At 47.0% G+C, this 17,029-nt stretch overlaps 1 protein-coding gene across 2 annotated transcripts in view; it reads right to left on the bottom strand.

Annotated features, from left to right (window-relative positions):
• LOC135372351 (venom metalloproteinase antarease-like TtrivMP_A) overlaps positions 1–17,029 on the bottom strand; it is a 105,434-nt gene that overhangs the window by 36,043 nt on the left and 52,362 nt on the right. For both annotated transcript variants that reach the window (XM_064605980.1, XM_064605981.1), the window contains 3 exons: positions 13,895–14,040; positions 13,750–13,802; positions 11,548–11,662 (listed from right to left, as the gene is read on the bottom strand). In XM_064605980.1, coding sequence (XP_064462050.1) covers positions 11,548–11,662; positions 13,750–13,802; positions 13,895–14,040 — 314 coding nt within the window. The remainder of the gene's footprint in view (positions 1–11,547; positions 11,663–13,749; positions 13,803–13,894; positions 14,041–17,029) is intronic.

Raw genomic sequence — 17,029 nt, forward strand, 5'->3', positions numbered from 1 at the left:
CCATTGGCTTCCAATGTGGCAGACACTCTAGTGTAACAACATTTGATATCAACGAATTGACTAGGCAGTGAAGAAGAGAAGTAGATACCTTTTCCAGAAGACTTTGGTGTACTTGATGCTGCCATTGTCCTCCTCCTCTTTGCATGTCTCTATCAGGAGCAGGACAGCATTGTGGGGCCACTGGAAAGGACTTCTCGATGTTGCGGTGGGGTGATCTTTCCCCAGGCGCTCAGTCTCGTCACTTGGTGGGCTGGCGACAGCGCACTGAGCAGCTATTACATCGAAAAGTAAAATGGCATGTAATTATATGCAAGAACAGAAAGCAACAGGAACTAGCACAGAGAATAAAAGAAAATGTCAGTCAATCAATCGAAATAAATCCCATGTGTGGCAGTGCAGGTAAACGAGCGTAGAAATGCGGGGTAGTTGGTAACTGTACATAATGATAAACGGAACGCAGCCAGGGACACGGACGAGGAAATGCACAAACGAACTGCTGACTCTCCAGTAACAGAAGTTTACTTGCAACACACATTTCAATGCAAAAAACAAGACACAAGGAATGTGACAACACCTTATCACAATATCAAAACAGAAAAACTAGCTGCTCAACACATGATGGTTGCGATCCGGGCACGTTCCAATATATTCCATTTCGGCTGATAATAGTGACAATGACGGTGTGCTAACACAGTGATCTTCCTCTGACTTTGTGATCAAGAAGGTTATATTGAATAATACCACAATACAGGGTGGGTTCAAAACGCGCGTTGCTCGCGAAATTCTGGAGACCTTCTTGATCACAAAGTCAGAGGAAGATCACTGTGTTAGCACACCGTCATTGTCACTCTTATCAGCCGAAATATATAATATAATATCTCTATAATATATAATAATAATATCTATAATAAATATAAATATAATATCTTGGAACGTGCCCGGATCGCAACCATCATGTGTTGAGCAGCTAGTTTTTCTGTTTTGATATTGTGATAAGGTGTTGTCACATTCCTTGTGTCTTGTTTTTTGCATTTAAATGTGTGTTGCAAGTAAACTTCTGTTAGTTGAGAGTCAGCAGTTCGTTTGTGCACTTCCTCGTCCGTGTCCATGGCTGCGTTCCGTTTATCATTATGCAATGCAGGTAAACAATAGCAACAATACTTACGATTTGATGTAGTCATGGGCCAACCTTTTGACGGGAGGTTGGTCCTGTCCGTGAGTGGGGTGGCTGCAGCGCCCTGTGCAGCTATTCCATTGAAAGGTAAAATGGCAGGTAATCAGAAGAGACCGGATTAGTATGCATAAAAAATGCTGGAATGTGCACGCAATTATACGTTAACGTTCTTTAAGTATACGCTGAGAACTTGCACTTATACAGTGTATTTCACGAAAAACACCGGGAGCGCTTCACGAAGAAATCGATAAACGGAAACCGGAGGCTATCTTTGCGGTACTTGAATAATAAACAGGTGCTACTACAAAAGTAGCTACTGTTTCTCACTCAAGTACCACAGAGATAGCCTGCGATATCACTTTAGCGTGTGAAGTGCTCACGGGGTTATTCGTGGAACAAAGACGTCTGGTATCACGCTAAAATGTCCGTAAAGTTCACACATAAGCAACGGCACAAAAAGACAAAAAATAATTTCTATCGTATACGAAATATGCAGCTAAAGCCTGAAATATATAGCTCCTAAAATGTGCGTTAACATGCACTTAAAAGTCACTCTAAATCATCAATCAATCCACAACATACCAATTAATCTAAACAAATCCCACGTGTTGCAAAGCATATGAAGAATACAAACAGTACTTACTATTTAACGCGGATGCAGGTATACCGTGTGCGGTTTGAAAGTGCTCGGCTGTTCCGGGCCAATCTGGAAGTTTTAGGTCGCATAGCGAACACTGATACATTTTAAACCAAGCAAATTCCCAAGACGCCCGAAAAAAGTGGAAGCTGTCAACTTACTGACACCTTTCAAGCAGACGACGAAAGACGCGCGCGCCGTACTCTGACGTCATAATCCCGGCCTACCCTCCTTTCGACCAGAGCTGTGGAGAACTCTCACTCCTGACCTACTCTGGCTATTTTTCGCCGGAGAGTTACGACCTCATTTCCGCTACTCCCGGAATTTTCGCCCACCTTGAGTGACTCAAGGGTAACTCGGATTAGCCAGAGTTGAATAAAAAAACGCACCCGAAGTAACGGGTACCGAAAGTAGTGGCTGTCACGAAATGTCATGAAGCGTCGTTTGCTGCTTAACGTGCATTCGCGTCTACTGATTGGTAATCTATAATTTCAATGACTTCAAAGACTGAGGCTAATGGAGCAGTCTTGGTTAATTGACTGTTATATTCCTGCCGAGATTCTGTGAACAGCTCAGTGGGTTAGTTAACTACCGCGACACGAGCTACGTGCTGTAGGAGTCAACCCAAGCTGGTAATTCATGGTTATGCTCCTATCGTCACCACTACTAATCATGTCTTTCACATCGCGCAAAATCTTTCAAAATTTTGAACGACTGTTGACGCCTTCCTGTCCACTTGAAGCACTATACCACATAGACGGAAGTGTGATTTAACATGCCCGTTGTGCTTTAGTCCCACCTGTGGCCCCTGAACCGGTTCGTGAACCGAACCGTTTCGAAAACAAACGGTTCGAACCATTATAGTTGCCTTCCGGAGCTGAACCGGAATTGAACCTTTATCGTCGAACCTAAACCCGAAGAGAACCGATAAACATTTCGGTCCGACTTTCTGGACAGGACAAGTTTGGCTGTTGGGCCGTAATGTTTTGCATTTGCTACCCAATATTTGCTGCTATATCACTGATATCTTGTACTTGGGGATTCCCTTCCCCATAAAAAGAGTGTACTGCTTCTATATAAAACGTCTATTGATCTTCGTCAATAGTTGTACGGAGGAATTCAGAAAATAGTTTATAAGTGCTGTATGAACTTCCGCTAGAAAGTCTGTTGGGAATTGACCACTGATTTTTTATTGAGCCCTTCTCGTGCGATATCTGTAACCACGTGGTTGTAGAACCTCTAGATACCATCAACACAAAGCCCTCGTACAATCAAGAAGTAAGTTTGTAGAACCTGTATGAACCTCTTGTAGAAAATCTGTTGGGAATTTGCCACTAATTTCTTATTGAGCATTTATTGCGACATGGTCGATAAAATTTAAATTGAACCTGCGTTGCAAAGTGATGATTATGTCTCTATTGAGCCTATATGCCATGCAAGTCGATCAATATGAAGGCGACAGGGTATACGTACAGTGACGAAAAAAAATTTGGGGAAAACGCTCCGGCTTCCTCAGGGTGACACGGCAGCAGAGAACGATACCGCACGGACTTGCAAATCCGTGACTGGGTTACCTCGGTACATGTCTGTAAATCCGTACGGTCCCATTCGCGTGTTTGTCCCATTCCCTGCGTGTCACTCTGAGGAACGAATGCGCCGGAGCGTGTTCCGTATAAGCTTTCGCCCAACACTCAACATAAAAAAAATACATGTGCTGCTAAAAGGGATCGTGGTGCAAAATGTCATATGCCTGCTGTGCAGAAACAGCGATTCTGTTTGCCAGCTTACACGATGTCAGCTTTCGAGCTGAATGTTGACACAAAGCTAAAGAACGTCTTGGCAGGTTTAGCTGCGAGGGAGGGCAGATAGCTGTGACCTGAAACCTGTCTCAGAGTTTCTCAATTTCAACTCTCCTACTGACTTTTCTCAGTGCTAGTTCAATGAAGACATAGTAGCCGCTTTGCAATACATGTTTGACGGGAACCCTACCAGCTTCCGTGACATAGCAGTTAGGATGGTCGCTTTCCACACCGAGACTGAAAGGTGACGCGGGTTCGAATCCCCGCACTGGCAGACTTTTCATATCATATGTCCTCAGTTCCCCCTGAAGTCGGACCAGGACTCATACTAAGACCCCTGTCCCCATTCCTTCCATCTGTCCGCGTCCGCTAGGCGTTAACAGCCACAGTTGCTTCGCGGCGATAACGCCGAATAAGACGTAGGAACGCTAAGACTTTTTTGGATAAGAACTTCGTAGAAATACAGTAGCAGCTTTGCGATACAGACTAATTAGGAGCTCTATGGCCTATTACAATGTACGTTCAATAGGGACACAGTAATCGTTTTGCAATTCCCAACAGCCAATTGCCAATTCCCAACAGACTTTCTACAAGAAGTTCGTACAGGGTATATAAATTTCTTATTGATTCCATTAAAGCTTCGTGTTGATGGCTTATAGAGGTTCTACAACCATTTGTCTATAGGTTTCCCACGATAATGGCTCAATAAAAATTGAGTGGCCAAATTCCAAAATTGTTTGTACAGGAAGAGCATGCAGCGCTTATAAACATTTTATGGAATTCCTTCGTACAGCTATTGACAGCTGTCAATAGACATTTTATATATTAGCAATACACTTTTTGATACGGGATGCACATAGCGTCTACTGTGGAGTTGCAAATTGAGACCATTTGTTCCCCATCCCACCCATGCTGCAAATACATTATTACCTCTAGCTGCAGGGTGGGCAGGCGGGAGTTTTGGTTACACACACAGAAGAAGGCGATCTTGTTATATGACGAACGAAATGTGTAGGACGGTATGAAACTACATTGTCTCCATGCACGAAGACCGTGTTCGATGTTGTTGAAAATGAGGGGATACTTCGATCTTGTAGGGGGCTTCTCTGTGAAGATACAGTCAACCCTCGTTAATATGACACTCGTTAGTATGACATCCTGACTTTGTGACTATTTTTCTGGGGCACGGTTTGCTCCCAACGAAGGTCTTGTGTAAAGGCCTCTTGTTATTATGACAACTCGATAATCCGACTGTGACCAACATTCCGGGGACAAACTGGGGAGAACACGTGTATTCTTCTCTGGTTATTGTGACCGTCCACCACTGACTGAGCAATCCGGCTGACCCAAAAGTTCAATGATTCCGGGAAAACGCACGCACGGTGAATGTCGAAGTCACGAACCAAGTTCGAGGTGTCTCACTGCTATCTTTAGTGCAAGCAACAAGAGTTAAAAGATGGTCAACCTCGGTCACTTGACCAGTACCGTGACTCGTATCGGTATGGAAAGGAGGTTCGGCATGTCGGGAGTAAAGCGTAAGCGTACGGAGCTCTCAGCCGGGCTCCGAAGCGCTCAGAGTGGCTCTTCGGTTCTTCGAGCAACATAAGGACGCCCAGAATGTATTTGCCACTGCCCGTGCAATTGAGTCGGCGGAAAATCTGCACATTGACAGTTTTTCTAAGCAGACGCTTTTGACGGATTTCTTTCGTCAATAACCTGTAAATAAAGTGTACGGTTGTACCTTACCTAATAAATACTTAATAAATTGTGTCGGTAAAATAACATAAATGAAATACCGTGCCTGCAGTGTCTTTGTGTTCAATAAACTAGACAGAGCTAAACAGTTATGAAGGGCTTATGTGTATCATCATTCATGCTGTTCGTTAATATGACAGTTCGCTTTATGACCAAAATCTGCGGGAACGGCCTTGATCATATTAACGAGGGTTGGCTGTAATATCAAAGTACCGTTCTATAGGACGTTGATCTTGAGGCTCTCCAACCCGACAGTTTGAGAGTCTTAGGACAGAACATCGAATCACTTTCGGGTTCCAATGAAATAGGGATCCTTACTACGCGTGCTCAGCACGTAATCTATGTTTCCGTACCGTACGCGTTTCTCGAAAATAACGCGGGTACCCGAACACGCCCCAAAGCGAACAAGTATCGCGAGATGTTGCGGGAGAGCGAGAACCACAGGAAAGAACTGGTAAGAGGAAATGAATATCGCCTGGTATAAGCTTAGATATAACAGCGAGAATTTCGAACACAAAATGGGCACTGTGCCTGCCGGTGCTCTAAGACTCCGTAAGAGGTTGCCACTGAGCATTACGGAGAACACCGTTTTGGTTGAAGACATGCAAACTAAGGATCACTTATTTCTTTCGATCCTAAACCATCTTCATCATCCTATTCTAAATCCGCCTACTCAGGTGGAACCGAGCCCGTAATGACGCTGAAATACAACGTCGATCTATGACCGACAAAACTGTTCCCCACTGATGTCACATGGCAGAGCAATATGGCTCACGACTTGCAATGAAAGTCATCCAGTTGAGCAGTAGGTGCCCTGTGTCCACCGGCGCTCTGCATTGCGCACAGCCTGGTGAGGAAGTGATCCCTAAAGCAAGCCAATCACGTCACCACCACCCACCTGCATCCTTGAAGGTACTCGACATTCGCAATGGGGATCTATCATGTGGAGCAGTTGACGTGGCTTCCCTCACGCTTGAAGCGGACTAGACAGAGCTGAGGCCAATACGTTTATTACAACGCTTCGGGGCTAACTGAACGAAGTGCGAAGCACGGGTTCCGTTTTCAAAACTTAGCGAAGCCTGGTGCCAACGAGCGAACAGCAGGCACTTTGGGGCCGGTCGCCGTCGTCCTTCCGGCCACTACCTCCCCTCCCCCCACCCCCCGCTAGAGACAGCGAGGAGCTGTCAGCCCAGGTGGTGGTCTTCCGGGGGTCGTAGGGGAAGGTGCAATGGGTGGAGCTCTTGGAGGGCGCGAGACGGCTGGATGGAAGCGCGGGAAGGACGGAAGCACCGAAGCAGCAGATGGGAGACTCTACAAAGGCGAGCTTGAGCCTGTCGACGCTCACGGTGTCGACACTGCCGTTGAGAGAGATCTTGAAGGTCTTTCCGCACTGATGAAGGACGGGGTGCGGGCCGGAGTAAGGTGGAGAGAGTGCAGTCTTCACAGCGTTAGTGTAGAGCAAAACGTGAGAAGCCGCGTGCAGCTCTTGAGGGGGGTGAGGGCTGCGGTTTGAAGAGGAACGAGTGGTTACGGGGCGAAGTGTCGCAAAAGCATGGTGGAGGCGGTCGAGGAATGACGACAGCTCCAGGGCTTGCGAGCCTGCGCGAAGAATTCAGCAGGGAGCCGGAGGGCGCAGCCGTACTCGCGCAGCTCGGCTGAACTGCAGCTGAGGCCAGGCTCGAGGGCGGCTCGAATGCCAAGAAGGACGAGGGGAAGGTTGTTTACCCAGTGAGCGCGGTCGTCTGCCTTCACGTGACAGTGGAGCATCTCGACCAAGCGTAGCGTCGTTCAGTCGCCTTGAAACTGTTCGACAAAAAGGCGATGGGGTGCCAAGAGTCGCCGAAGTGCTCCTGGAGCACCAGCACCAACAGCAGAGTTCGAGGCATCGACCAGAAGTGTTGTAGCGGCGTCATGCTTGGCATGGAACAGCAGGGCGGCGTTTGAGAGGTCACCCTTATCCTCTGAAAAGTCGATTGAGCTTCAGTGGGCCACGCAGAGGTCTGCACGCCACGAGACGCCTTGCAGAGAAGGGCCTGCAGAGGCCGAAGGATGGCGGCGCAGTGGGGTGGAAAACGCCGGTAACACTTTACCAGCCCGGGAAGCGGCGGAGCTGCCGAACAGATTGAGGCCGCGGAAAGCTGGAAATTGCTTCAACTTTACTGGCTAGATGGGGAATGCGAACTTAGGTGGCGTTGTGGAGGAGGAATTCGTATTTCTGAACGTTGACGACTATGCCATGGGCAGCCAACCGGGGAACAGGAACCGGAGATGTTCGGCGTACTCCTCAGGTATCAAACTGGAAACGATCAAATCATCTGTGTACGCGAACACGAACAGAAGGCCACGCGTGACGGAGTCGATGAACCGCTGGAATGTTTGAGCCGCATTTCGTAGACCAAATGGCATCTGAGTTAACTCAGGCCAAAGGGCGTCGTGAAAGCGGTTTTCTTGATGTCCTCAGAGGCGACTGGGATCCGGTGGTACGCGTTCATGAGGTCAGTCTTGCTGAATATCGTGGTGCCGTGGAGGTTGACCGTAGAATTTTGCAGCCGAGGTAACGGGTAGCGGTCAGGAACAGTCGCGAGGTTGAGGGAACTCTAGTCGCCGCAAGGGCGCCAATCACTTGTTTTCTTGGGCACCATGTGCAAAGCGGAAGACCAGTTGCTGGAAGAAGGCCTGGCTACAAAGACGGCAATCATATACTCGAATTCCGCCCTAGCGATCTTCAGCTTTTCAGGGACTAGTCGCGGAGCACGAGCGAGAGCGGATGGCCCGGTGGTGTCGATGTGATGGACCACGTGGATGGACACATGGGTGAATGGACGCGTCCAGACAGGTGGCTGAGTAAAAGTGGGGAACGCCCGAAGAACGTCAGCAAACGGGGACGTCATAGATCGTCACAGTCTCGGAGACTGGTGGCGGTGTCTACGAGCAACTTGCGGGAACCGTCTACAGACCTCTGTTCCTGTGTCGACTAAAAAGCGAGTCTTGCTGACGTGGTCGACAACGTAGAACAGGCGACTTCTGTAGGAGGGGGAATCGGGGAAGCCCTGGTCGCCGTCAGTGCGCCCCTGCCAGGTTTCCCGTCGAGCCGCAAGGCCGCGTGCAAAGCTCAGCGCCGTCTCCGAAACGAGCGTGATACCAGTAGGGAGAGGCCGAGGAAGAATCTGAGCTTGCCACTGAAGACGACCGTCGACGAGCGCGGAAGTGACGGTGACCGGAGCGGCGTCGGCGAGAGACGACTGGAGAACGGGGTCTCCCCTGAGCTTGAGAGAGGGCAGAGACACATTCCTGGACTTCGCAGAAGTCCTCAAGGAGCGGGTCTAGCCGAGAGCTCAGCGAGCCTTCAGTCGCGTTGTCAGCATGCTGACGCGGCGAACATCGTGAAGAGGCGTTAGCGAGGGAAGCAAAGGCGGGGCCGACGGCCTCCATGATCCTGTCCGCCTGCTGAACTAGCTCTTGAAGTGGAAGGTTAGTGACCGAAGCCAAGATCGTCTGTGCCGGCTGTGGAAACCGCTGCAGGAAAAGCTCCCGGAGGACATTGGCGTCGAAGGCGAGCCCGCGATCGCAGAGCAAGGCTTCCATGGGGCGAAGAAGCTGGGTTGAGGTGCAGTCGCCAAGCTCCCCGGCCGTCAGCAACAGCTGTAGGCGCTTTCGCTCGGACATGGTGGTCCTTTCAATAATAGCTGACTTGAGCCTTGTAAACGCGTCATACGCGGGAGGTGACCGAAGGACGTCGGAAACTTCCACAGGGATATCGGGCGGCAGCGCGGCGACGATGTGCCGATACATCGCCAGCTGGGAAGACATGTCTGCCAGCTGCGATAGGGTTTCCGCCTGCATAAACCAAATGCTGGGGTTGCGACGCCAAAAGGGCGGAAGACGGACAGCGACATGACCCATGGGGTACGATGGCGGGGGCGGGGGCTGCGAAGAAGTGTCGCTTGGGGTCCTGTTGCTGGTCATCGTCGAAACGAAACGAAAGTCCCGTTGTTCGGTGTCCCTCGTCCGGGTCAATGTTTCGTTTGTTTCAATGTTTCGGGGTTAACTGAACGAAGTGCGAAGCACGGGTTTCTTTTTTAAAACATAGTGAAGCCTCGCGCCATCGAGCGAATAGCAGGCACGCTGGGGCTGGTCGTCGTCGTTCTCACTTCCGGCCACTACACGCGCAACGAATCAGTTTTTTATCAGTCTGGTTCTACGGAGAGACCTAGAACAGGATTCGCGATGGAGGTAGTGAAATATATTTTCTGTGTGGGCGTCTAATAAAGAAAGACAAGTACCAAACCGCCAGGCACTTCGTCCCCCTGACAAGCTCGCGCGACCTGGTAACAACTGTAGAAGGATGTCGTATCCTTCGGTTCGTAGCACATGGCGACGATATATCTTACATACACTCTAAACCCAGTGACGGATAGATGCCGTCTGATCAACTGGCACATTTTTAAAATGTGCCAGATGTTTTCAAGGGGCACGCGGAGCCTGCGAAAGCTGCAGGTGACCTGTGCCCCCTGAAACAACTGGTACGACACCCCTGCTGACGCCAGGAGCCACAGTGTACCGGACGTATTGAAAGGTTACTTGTACCCACTAATACGCGAAACACATTGCTCCTGTCGAGTTCCCTAACAGAAAAATTACCTCCACGCTTCGCCAAAAAAAGAAAAAGCAAGGAGGAAAATGCTCCAAGCACATCGAAAATGAAACACCAAATTTTATTCGCTTGCACATACCTTTCAATTACATCCAGTACATCATCGATTGCCGAATAGAAAGCATACACGGTTCACTAATCCCAACACACACATATGGAGCACACGTTGCACGGACACACAACCCATCCGATGATCCGATGCACCAGGCAGTCCTCCAAACGCCGAACACACAATTCTCGAAACTTCGAACAGGCTGGCACTGGAAGCTCAAGAAGCTGAAGATCCTTAGTGACGAACACGACGGTTCCTCAAACGAAATGGCCGAGGAACAATTGTCCAACAAGTGGCAACAGACACCAATTCCATGTGAGAAGCAGTTGCAATCTTGCACGCGTATGTGTGACCGTTGAGACAAGAAACAACCTATAAAGAAACCGAAGTGAATATCACGCTGGTATTCTTCCAACGTTATGGTGAAATAGTACTCCATTTTGTAACTCACCTCCTCGCAATCGATACAGTCCCACGGTCACCTATAACGAAAGAATACAATTAACCTCGCTTGTAATGTACATCGTCGCTGCACCGATGCAGCCGATCCTCTCATGCCGCCATTTGCAATGCGTCCACCGTCTGCAACAGAATACTTCGATTGTTAAACACGAGTAAAACGCAGGCGTCATACGATGCATCACAGCTAGGTTGGCTTACCTTAAGCAAACATTAGACCTCTACTTAAAAAGCAAGGTGTCATCCTTCTCAAAGGCGAGGTTGCAACGCAGACAGCGGCAAGAAAGCGTGAAGCGGGAGGGAACGTAGTGCGGGAGAATACGTTGTGCCATGTCACTCCTCACCGGCGGAGCGCGGAACAACGTAGTGCGCTCCAACGAAGGCACGCATATTCAGCCGGCCACGCATTATTCAACAAGCACACGAGTACAAGGTTCAGGAGGCCCACATATTATTCAGCGAGCACAAAGCCGTTTCATACCAACGTGACGGCTTTGTACCTGCTGAAATTTGGCGATGAGGATCGCTGTGCTTGCTATTTGATAACCGTCACGGCTGCTTCCAGACCGTTACGGCTGTGTACCGGCTGCACTTTCTGAGGGAACTTTTTTTAACTGCCACATGCCCGTCACAGGATTTAGAGTGTACAACGATCACCATTGGTTCCTTTCAGTGTATAAAGAGGATTAAATGGACGGCCAGGGCACGACTTTGCACGATGCTAGTGGACGGAGTAAAAAATCGCCCTCAACCGTTCATTCAGACGTGGTTTTCTGTATAACCTACTCTTTTGGAGACAGTCACTGACTAAGATGTTTTCACGCCAACAGTGCTTGGGATCCACTTTAGAAATTAGTTTCCGCAGCGTGCAAGTTCAACTAATAAGAAAAGGTGATGCCGTCAGGGATCCAGTTCTATTTCAGATTTCTGATTCTCAGGCATCAGCATTCAAATGAGAACAGATTTAGAATTTACGTCCGTAGTGCTTCATGGCACATTCATTCGAATATTACTCACAAGTGTGCTATTTCCCGTACAGCCGTGTCTACGCCATGGTAGAATCTTCCATCGTCCCAGCCGACAGCAACGTTGTATTCAGAGCAGACGCCTCCTTGGTATGCCATTCCTTGAACTACAAGGAGAATTATGGTGCCTGTTAGCAACGAAATGTCTCAATAACCTTGCACAAGCAAATACGTTGTAGAAAAACTTTGTCCATGTTGTGGGACTTTATATTCCAAAATAACTTTATCTCTGTTTCTGTTCTGTGTTGGACAGCCACCTGTGGAAAGTCCAATCGGCCTGTGAACTAGTTCATTCCATCAACATGCTCATTTCATTCATCAAAGCATGTAATGAGATTGGGCAGCGGTGAAGCACTCTACAACGTCGTTAGCATATCTTTGTTCGAGATGTTGTTTGCTAATGAGTGACACCACTGTGGTAGGCAATTCTTTCTTTTACGTCCCTTGCACGGTAATGCATGTCGAAGTGTGCTGGATTATGCAATCGAATGACTGAGCTTCAGGATCGGCATCCTACCTTACTACCGATTCTAAAGATGTTTGCACGTCAAAAGGGAGAAGTGTTGCTGTTAAATGTGTACAGTGTGAGTTCGTTTTGACATCAATCCACTTGCAGCACGCATGCAGAATGTGCACAGAGCTGAAACTAATAGTTTTGGTACAGTAAATTGCAGAAGGTATACCGTATTAAATCCTCAAATACGGTAGGCTTCCGTTCAGTACTTCAATAGAAGACGGGTCCTGAAATCTGGCTTTTATACATGGCTTGTGTGGGGCTTCCCAGGTGTCCGGGACACCTCTGCAATCTTAATTTGTGTACACCAGATAGGGTGTAGTAAGGGTGTATAATCCAAAAGTGCGATAACTCACTCGCTTTAGGGTGTTATATTACACCCTAAAGGGAGTGAGTTATCGTACTTCTGGATTACACCCTTAATACACCCTAAGGGTGTAAAAAATTAAGAGTGTGCTTTCCTATAAAACGAGTCTTCTCCACTCGCGGAAATGCACAACTTGCGCTGTTGAAGCTGATGTTTCGCATCTTCTCCTCGACTGCCGCAGATTCGACGCCCCTCGAGCCACGCTCAGAGGACGCCTACTCGAGCTGCGGTACAGAGACTTTTGTCTGGCCACTCTGCTCGGCCCAATACCACATCCCACACAGGTAGACAATCTTTAAGATATATACTGCCATCAGTATCGGTTTATTCATAGGAACGTTGACCATTTGTAGATAACCAAAGGAGAGCTTTTTTTCGTTTTTGTGGTGATTAGCATCTGTGTTGCATGGGCTGTGGTAGGTTACTTTGGCAAGTGCACATCGCCAAAATGTGTTTTTGTAACGAATTATGAATTGCTTGTAATGTATTATTTCGTTGCATAATATTTTACATTGCTTATACAGTATGGTGTTAAACGCTTTTGTATAAGGAAGTGCTGTACTGTAAGAGGGAAAAGGAGCATCATCAGCGTCATTTTTCTATTTCCTGCCTTAAAAAAATAAAATAAAATTCAATTCAAATTCAGTTCAAGGTGTCTTCCACGTCCTATAAGAGTAACTGCAAAATGTACCTCCAATCGAGCTTTCTAGATATCCCTATGTTTCTTCCTGTTTTGTTTTTCACCCACACGTCGTTCCCTCATTTTTCAGAACGAGAAGGATTTGTGCTCCAGCCGAACTTTTTAGTGTGGAGAATGATGTGATTGGGAGTCATCTGGAGCGATGTGGTAATGTACTTAAACTGAGAAAATGTTTCTGTTCAGTTCTAACTGGATAATTGTTTAAAGCGTTGCAGTTCTAACTCTATACATTGTTTAAAGCGTTGCAGTTCTAACTCTATACATTGTTTAAAACGTTGCAGTTGTGTGTTGTAACTGTAACTTATATGCTGTTTATAGTAACTTACCGCTGCTTTCGCATTTGTTCTTTCTGGATTGCGAGACGTCGCTTTCTGGTATCAGGTATGGCGATGTCGTTTATTCTAATTCACTCTATCTTGTGAAATTTGGTATTTTAGTTTGCAGCGTATTCGTATTATTTTAACAGTTGCAAAGGTTTGAGCACAGCGAAGAGCTCTGCAGAAATACCATTGTCGATTTTGTATGATACATGTACATAATATGTACTCAAGTGTTCCTGAGTATAAACGACACACAAGATGTGGCGTTTTTAAATAATAACAAATGTGCCTACCTAATTCAAAACGCGTCATCTTTTCATCGAAGTACTCTGTGATGTTCTGTCGCCTGCAATATTGTCAGAATATTTAAGTGGATTAGAATATGACAAATGTTCTTCCTCCGCGTGCCCAATAAAGTGAAACGGCTGCATTCCTTACTTTGTGATGAGGTATACGGTGTCCGGCGTTGGATAGGTGCCGTTGCTGGTAGCGTTCAAATATTTTTGGAGATCCTCAAGTACATCTTCCCCGTCCACCTGCTTTTCGGGACCGCTTTGCAGTAATTTATTAAATTCTTCTGTACCCTACAAGTCACACAAAGTACGTCTAAGACGCATGCCTTCAATCCTTTCTACAAGCATGCTGTGTGCTTCCTTTATTAGTGATCGTACAGTCCCAGCAAAGTATATTCGGTGTCATGGCATGTTGTGCATTAAGGAAGGGGCTTTTAAGGGAAGACGTGACGGCAGCCTGTGAAGACAAGGTCTTGCAGAACACCGTATGCAGGTGGTTATCAATTATGACTTCTTCTACATGATGCGAACATAGGAAAACCGACCAAAAAGGCTCAAGAGTCATGTCCTTTCGTTTACTAGATTTAGGACAATTCGACCTCTAACACGTTCACGCGACATGTCTTGCGTTGCTTTTGCGTCTTCGTCAAGAAAAGTCAGACATTTCATATTCATTCTAAAACTGAACTGTTTGCTGTGTCAATAGCTCAAATTTGAAAATATTTAGTTTTTCTCAGAACATGCATCCGTACGTGTTGTCCACGTTACGTTTTTATGCGATTAAAGGCAGGTTTACTTTACAGGCAGATAGGCTACAGGACGGACTTCAGGCACGAGAAAACCTAGTTTTAGGCGCCTACAAAAAGCGCTGAAAATAACGATTCGGGCACTAAAAGCGCATTATAGGCACTCTGGATTTGTGTTTTTTTTTTTTATATGTAGCTCGCATGGTGCAAAAACAACGTGAATAAATCAGTTCCCTCCGCAGGAACAATACCGTGGATGGGAGTTGTACCTGTTTTTCTAACCTTTTGCTGCACGAAATGCACAACTTACCCATCCAACTAATGTCAGAAGGCCTCTGGCTATTTCACTGGTTCCGCGACACTTTTCGCAAGGATTTGTCGCAGGCAACATACGGGATATATACGAGACGGACTTCGAGCATAGGAAGGTTTAGCTTAACGCGCAAATTTATTAGTCCTCGAGTGTTTTAAGCTTCCCCTTCTAGATTACGCTTTCTACATTACCACAAGACTCGCAATAGCTCGCAAATATGGCGGATCAAGTGTGCCCACATAGGCGTCACTTTCGCTCGTGTAACTTGCTGGCACTGATTGCCCGCCAGGAGTGCAGCCTCCTCATGTTGCTAAACTGTAGCGATTGTACCGGACGTGTACCTACCTTCGTACGTCGCAGCACCTCTTTCAGCATTTTACAGTGTGTTAAGTTTGTTGTACGAAAAAGAAAAAAAAAACGAACGAAAAAGCTTCGCGGACTCTTTGAGGTGTCAACCCCCAATAACCCTGCCAGTTCTAGACTGCGACAAAACCGTTACGAAACGTGCCTATATTTTATAATCAGGACCCACGAAACAACATCACAATGCTGGAAGGGAGAGAGAGAACTACTAAGCAAGCGACTGCACGGAAGAACCGAAGTAACCGTTTACATTCCAGGACATTTGAGTTACTGGCTTCTTCAAAGCGACGATGATTTCAAAAACACTTGTACGAGACTGTAGTCAGTTTTGCCTAAATAACGGAGTCTGGCCATCGCTTCAGGGCCATATAAGCATTTTTTTTTAATGTTTAATCGGACATTAGGCTGCTACAACTAAATAGGCACTAACGCCGGAATAGGCGCTAATAGGCGCTATCAAATCGATACAGGAGGTTCCACAGCGTCAAATTCGTGCACCTGTATTGAGAAGACACTATTACAACTGCACGAAAAAAAACACACAAAAAAATAGGCATTTGCTTAGGAATCCGGAGTCTAGTACTGAACGCCGTGACGCCCTGACGTTGATGCGCCCACTTGGCGCCTTCATTCATCATACTCGCGTAACCTCAGATTCTGAAATAATCTTGCCCTGTGCGTTTCAAAGTGGTTTCATGCAAGAATAAAGCTGTAACTCTGTGCAGACAATAAGCGTGAGAGCCATTGCATCGGCGAATGGGCTGTAACAATCTCACTCGGCAGAAACTATGATTCGGACAAGTCATGGTCAAGTAACAATTAATGCTCGATCAATCCATGTCGTATGAAGCTTCATTGGACGCAATTATTCATTCCCAAGTGCCAGATAATTAGAAAATTTTATATTTTACTTGGAGTGATTTGGTGTTCTTCACGTCACCTGCATTCGTCGCGCTCGCCGTTCCACATAGGTTCTGCTCCCAGTCGGCACAGTCAGACAAATATATCGAGGAAGCAGATCACTGGTCGCGCATGTGGCACGAAGGTATCAAAACCCGAAACTGAAGTAGACGGCAGCAGTCAGCGTCACGCGGGGTACAGGAGGCCGGAGAGGGAGCCTTCTGAAGTATCGGTTTCGATATAAGCTCACCCTTTTTTCTTGGGGGGGGGGGGGGGGGCAGCTAACGAGTCTGACCGCCAAACTAACTTTAATAATGAAAGGTGGAAGTCACTGAAAAGGTTCCAGGAGGTTCATCCAGAAGATAGATGTGGGTTCGAGTCCTACAGCTGGCTAACCTTTTCAGTGACTTCCATCTTTAATTTCTTAGGCACTTGAGGCTTTGTATGTATTTGTCCTTCTGTGTGTTCCAGCCTCACAACGGCAATTTCTGAAGCTAATTTTGTCTCTCATTTCTAGAGACTACCAGACTCATTTTCTCAGTCACTACAAGAATCTTGATTTCTACCGGGGTCTCCCTTTAAATTCGTTTTTTGGTGGCAGAGGCATAACGTGGCAAAACTCCGAGAGTACTGTTTACATGGACGTAAGTTGTGGAGGTCGAACTATACAATTAGGACAAACAAACATTTAAGCCTCATCGACGCCCAAACAAAGATATGAAGGAGAGGGCCTTACGAAAAGCCAGCCACAAAAGCCACCTCTTTTGAGAGAGTTATGGGTTTGAGTTCCGCCACTAGCACTCGCTGACGTTTGTAACCTGCCGTCTTTCAGGCTGTTTGTATGAGCTTACCGCAAACACGTTCTAATGCACAGGTCTCCACAACTGCGTGCACTGCGCGGGAAAATCCAGAAATACAAGACCTTACATTACCCTACTATAGCCTAAGACCGACGCCT

The sequence above is a fragment of the Ornithodoros turicata genome, unplaced genomic scaffold (genome assembly GCF_037126465.1).
Source record: "Ornithodoros turicata isolate Travis unplaced genomic scaffold, ASM3712646v1 Chromosome14, whole genome shotgun sequence".
NCBI lineage: Eukaryota > Metazoa > Arthropoda > Arachnida > Ixodida > Argasidae > Ornithodoros > Ornithodoros turicata.